Source organism: Carex rostrata, chromosome 13 (genome assembly GCF_964058835.1).
Source record: "Carex rostrata chromosome 13, lpCarRost1.2, whole genome shotgun sequence".
Classification (NCBI taxonomy): Eukaryota; Viridiplantae; Streptophyta; class Magnoliopsida; order Poales; family Cyperaceae; genus Carex; species Carex rostrata.
In genome coordinates, this window is record NC_135930.1 from 3,672,053 (window position 1) to 3,677,916 (window position 5,864).

Here is a 5,864-nt window from a genome sequence, read left to right on the forward strand (position 1 = left end):
TTGATACTCTTTTGTTACTTCCTTTTGCCATTATAACAAGATGTAATTGAGAGAATTTTGTAATCCAAACAGTAAACTACGTATACTTTTTACTGCTTCAATAGCTACTGGTGTAACATTTAAGTATTTTTCTTTTGTTATTTTTAAAAAGCTTAATCTTTTGTGCAAATAATCCCATGTTATGCCTTTCCTCTTTATAGATAATCAGATATTCTGACAAACCAAGCAGTAGTCTATTTGTCAAGTTAGTTAACTACATATATGTTATCTATAGATTAGATATATTGCATATCAAATTAATGCAATTTGAAAAACGATTGATTATTTTATAATTTAACCTTTATTAGGAACTGAGTGCTACCTGCTAGTGCTATGTCAAACACAGTTACCATACGTGTCGGATACGGAGATAACATGGCTCTAAATGCGTTCATGCTACATAATTTGTTCTCAATAAAATTTCAAATGAACATCAAATTACATCAAATTTTATGTATAGGAAATTTATGAGGTTACAGAAACCTTGGGAACTTTTAATTTTGAATTTTGAAGTTTCTTCAGTTGATTTGGAAACAGAAATATCATAAAAAATATTGAATTAATTCATCTATTAATTCCAAAAAAGGATTTTGACAGAGTAGTTTTGGCTTCATGTAGTGCACAAACTATATAATCAAAACAACACTGCAAACCGTTAGTGCGCTGCATGAAGCCAGAACTGCTATGTTAAAATCTTTACCAAGAAGATGGCATTTAGTGAAAGTTTAAGCTATTTATCCAACAGATGAAACCACAATAAATTAATCACTCATGCAAGTGTACTTACATGTAAGCAGGTTTACAGGGCGGTCAAGTTTTATTGCTTCTCCCTAAAAATTACCGTAACTGACAAAAAGGGAATACAAATCTCTTGCGCATAACTCATGAACAAGCAATCCAGATCAAAGAGTTCAAAAAGAGTAAAATGGCGGCCTTTTTTCTTTCCTCAGAACAAGTAAAAATTATAACTTGGTACCCAGAACTTCTGAAAATCCAAAAATAAAGCGTTCACTTGCTTTCCTCCTGAAAGAGAATATGATGACCATTAGATGAGATTCATGTAAGTGCAGATAATTGTACACTTAATAAGTGAATAGAAATGTAGTACATGAGCTACAAGTGCTTGTAAGAATTTAGAGAAAAACCATATCATGGCCAAAAGAGGAACATTTAGTCATATTTTCCTGTTCAACAACTGTGTATAAAAAAGAAGAAGAACAAAATAAAATATTAAAATATATTTGCCAGGTACGAGACAAAAACTTGAGCAAAATGTAGCTGAGAAAAGTGAAGGACTATGAAAAAGGGCAAAGATCTATTATGCTTGTTCCCCCAGAATTTAGGTACCGTCCCAAGAGATACCAGCTAGGCATGGTACTTATATAACTGGTAAGCATGGCTGCTTTTTTCCTTTCTGGATTTTTTATGTTTCAAATATTTAACTAACCTTTGCACAGTAAGATGTGTGTGTGTCAGAGAGAGAGAGAGAGAGAGAGAGGGAGGGAGGGAGGGAGGGAGGGGGGAATACCTGAGATGGAAGAGGAAGAGGAAGAGGTGTTGCTGACTGAGGGGGCGCAGGAGAAGAAGCAGGAGGAGGAGGTGGGGCCGACGACGTAAGGGGCCACTTTGGAGGAGAACCATTCAAAAGGTAGGAACACTCTGTGTATGCCGAACCAATCCCTACACCAAGTCCAAGTGTCACAGATGCCCATCTTGATGTAGGACTCCCTGTTAAGAAACAAAACAGATACATAACTAAAACAAGACAAAGAGGCATCACTCTATTAAGAGTAAGGCTATGGTACTATGCATAGCGCACATTGCTCTGTACTATGGATCAATATTTTTGTTTACAAAGTCCGAATCGTCGATCTGAACCGTTCAACTTGATCACCATACGAAAATGTAATTGTATATCAAATTTTATGTTTTTTAGAATTTTTTTGCTATTTTTTTAGATAGGTAGAAAATCACATGGTCTAAAGATTCTAGACCATTCAAAAGTAGTGGTTATTATCTACCTAAACAATAGTAATACAAAATCTAAATAATCTAAAATTAAGTCTGGAGGTACATTTTCTTATGAAAATCATGTTGAATGGTTTAAATCAACTGTTTGAATTTGTAAAATGAAGACATTGATCCAACGTGATAAAGAAATTTGCAATTTAAACAAAGTTACTGGTACAGTCTATGGCCTGTTTTGGGCATCATCACCTTGTATCATTTGGTTATCCAATCAAGCAATTAAACAACAACAAAAGAAGTAGAGAATAAATCACACTTCACTACTAGCAAATCACTGAATTTAGTCGTCATAAGCTGAAGACTTGAGTAAAAGTGTAAGTAAATGCAAATTGTTACTGATCTATATCTAACTTGGCAACCTTCATTTCACTCTCTAATTTTACCCCTTTTCTGGGTTATTTATTTTTTATTTTTTTACTTTTGGCGAAGACAAAATGGTTTGAAACATTCGCAGCGAATAATGAAAATTGTTGGGTAGAAATCAAAATAACTACATAGGAGAAGTAAAAAGGAGAATTTCTTCAATCAAACTTTGCATGATTGCGCAAGCACAAATTTCAAATAACCATTTGATAAATCAATAAGAGAACGTGCATCACAGCATTAAGTCAAAGTCCAAAGATTTCACTCCCAAATAGTATATGAAACCCTAATGCCACAACTAAATTAACAAACAGATGAATCTAAATCGAGGACGAAAACCATGACCAGATCTACCTAGCTAGAATTTCAGTGGGGCAAATTTGAAAAAAAGAAATAAAAACGGGGGGCTTACGGAAAAAGATGAGGCCGGAAAAGGCGCCGGCGAGGGAGGAATAGAGGACTCGACGAATGGAGAGATCGATGCATGCATCCCACTTCTTGTCGAGGTCGGATTGTGGAAGCGTGTAGGGTTTCTTACTTGCTTGGTCCGCCATTAGAGAGAGATGAAGGTTTGTTCTCCTTTTACTCTGAATTTTTTTTCTCTTTCTTTCGTTTTTGTTCCTTGCTCTGTCGGAGAGATTGATGTGGCGTGTGAGTTCGAATCAACATAGCTCTGAGGTAACAGAATATTTAATTTTGGATCCATACCGTCCGATCAGAAAAATATTCGTGTGGGTTCTGATCGGACGGAATGGATCTATACCGAAATGTTCTGTTACCTTAGGTGATATAAATTCAGAGGTCGTGGTGGAGTCTAAGGGTAAAGATTGTAACAGAGTACTTTTGGCTTCATAAAGCGCAATGACTATAATATCAAAACGGCGCTGCTAATGGTTTGTGCACTGCATGAAGTGAGAACTTCTCTGTTAAAATCATTACCTGAGTCTAACCCTGTAGGTTTATGAATTCATACCACCTCAGGTAACGAAAATTTTGAGTTTAGATATAGACCGTCTGATCTTTTCTGGCACAAATATTAAAGAAGATCGGTGCATTTGGATTGTTCAGATTCTGATTGGACGGTCTGGATCTAACCTCAAAAGTTTTGTTACCTCATAGGTATGGATTTGTAGGTTAGAATAAGGTTCTTAAAACTGTGTGGTGTTTTTCTGAGATCCGAATTTTTTTTTTTTACATTTAAAAAAAAAAGATGATTCAAATTTATATGTGTTTTATTATGCCTTTATTTCTTCAATTTTTTAACCATGAAATTTTAATTTTTTTATGTTAAAATAAATTTGTTAGACGTGATCTATATTATTTGCTCTATATGTACATACAAACTATCACTTTTTTGGCTTTATATTTATATGAACTCATAAGTTGAAAATCAATGTTAAAAAAATTATCTATATCTGTGTACTTTTGTAAATCCTTAATAACGATTAAACAAAATTATAATATCATAATTTTTTATATGTTTATATAGAGAACAAAAGATTGGCTAAGATCATATATATATATTGTTTAAAATCATGAGTTGGAGATCAAGACATCCAACACACTTTTAAAAGTAATCAACTACCATATGATGATATGAACATATACAACAATTTATGCAGTCACATTTAAAAAAACTAGGTTAAAGAATGGTGTACCATGACATGACAGGGGCGGACCCATGATTTTTGTCAGAGGGAGGCAAAAAAAATATCGAATCGGGTTTAAATAGCTTATCAGATTTAAATCCATTAACTAATTGGATACTCGATAAAAAAACAATGTTTTGACTTATGTTTTCCAATACCCTAACTTATAATTCATGATCTTATAACTTATAATTAATATTACCAATCATAATTCAAGAAATTTATTTTGATTTTAACACTAAATTTTGACCCCAATTACAAATCAAATATTCAGAGGGGGGCAAAAAAATTTCCAGGGAGGAGCAACCTCGATTAGTACCAATAAATCACCACTAAAACTCGCAATCCAGGGGAGGACGGCTGCTCCCCCCTATGCTACAAAAGATCCAGATGCAAACACTATAAAGTTTGAAAGGTGGGGTTACAAAAGATTCTGAGAATAATTATAAAAGGAAAATATATGCACCTAAGTTAAGTCGGAATTCATTGATCTTGAAAAGTTCATCAATTCTAGCAAAATATTTTCATCAATTCATTACACATGACCATTTTATATATTTTGGACTCATTTCGTGAAGTGATTATTACCGTAACTGAGAGATATACTTTGATCAATATTGGGAGTATGAATCAAGATTTACGTGGCATAATTGATCTTAAATCATTTACAACTTGTTGTATGCATACGAGCATATATCTTACATGTTTATTTAATCAATTATGGCAATATTTCAAATAATTAAATCAACAAAATTGTCAGTAATATTTTAAATATTATAACCAAAACATGTCCAGATATATTTTTTTTTGATAAACTTTGAAAGTGTAATAATTTTTATTAAATGTTACTCATTTAAAGTCGTTAATTCAAGGAGGATCTCACAATATGCAATTGCAGAAACAAGCTCAAGGAGGACCTCATAATATGCAATCTCTGCAACAATGGGCATCTCCATAGCAGAATAACAATCCAAACATGCTACTTTTCACGGTCCAAATATAGCGATTTTGTTAAATACTTAATAAATAGTAAAAAAAAATTAAAAAAAAAATATAAAATTTGTTTTGCAAGCACATTTTAATATATCCATTATGTTGAATGGTTTGGATCGACTATTTGAACTTTGAAAACTTTGTAAATAGAGAGTGTAATTTAGTGTCACAGAAAAAGTTATAATTTGGTGTAAGCACAGTCTCCCTAGGCATCACCCCCTAACGAAAGACAAAGTATATGTGTGAAAGAGAGTAAGTTGAAGAAGTTATTATGGTTTTATGAAAAAACTACGTATATTAAAAACAATAATTTGTGAACAAAAAGAAGACAACAGGTGTTCATAATAATTAATCATATAAGGTTACAGTTATCGACATTGTACATTTTAATCTTAAAAATCAGTTAAGAAAATATAAATTCGTCTTAGGATACTTCATATTTCTCCAACACTGAAGAAACATAAACCTGATCGAGAAAAGTACTTCAATTTCGGAAAGCTCAATCTGCCACAAAAATATATCTGCTTCCTCTCCCGATGACATATATAACGCGTCTTCAAATTTTCAGAATGTGCAGAAACAACATCAACAATCTATATCGGTGCAAGCGAATGCAGGCTTTGCGAACATGCAGCCGCATGAAAAAACAGCAAAATAAAGAGAAGGCAGTTGCTATGGAACCAAACCAAGCATCCATTCACAGGCAACAAGTTCAAGGAAGACCGCATAATTTGCAATGGAAGCAAGAAGTTCAAGGAAAACCTCATAATCTGCAATGTCAGAAACAAGTTT

General features: G+C 33.2%; 1 protein-coding gene across 1 annotated transcript; it reads right to left on the reverse strand.

Moving 5' to 3' along the window:
- Window positions 1-772: 772 nt before the first annotated feature.
- LOC144564523 (MICOS complex subunit MIC10-like) lies at window positions 773-3,088 on the reverse strand. The gene is made up of 3 exons (XM_078314120.1): window positions 2,843-3,088; window positions 1,568-1,767; window positions 773-1,062 (listed from the first exon to the last, which is right to left on the reverse strand). The coding sequence occupies exons 1-3, from the start codon at window positions 2,982-2,984 to the stop codon at window positions 1,048-1,050; spliced, it is 357 nt and encodes a 118-aa protein (XP_078170246.1). The 5' UTR covers window positions 2,985-3,088; the 3' UTR covers window positions 773-1,047.
- Window positions 3,089-5,864: the final 2,776 nt, after the last annotated feature.

What these genes read in the sequence shown, in the direction of transcription:
- LOC144564523 (XM_078314120.1), bottom strand. Translation starts at nt 2,984, where the DNA reads ATGGCGGACCAAGCAAGTAAGAAACCCTACACGCTTCCACAATCCGAC. An exon ending in TTCCGGCCTCATCTTTTTCC is followed by an intron (nt 1,768 to 2,842) that starts GTAAGCCCCCCG and finishes GTTTCTTAACAG; the next exon opens with GGAGTCCTACATCAAGATGG.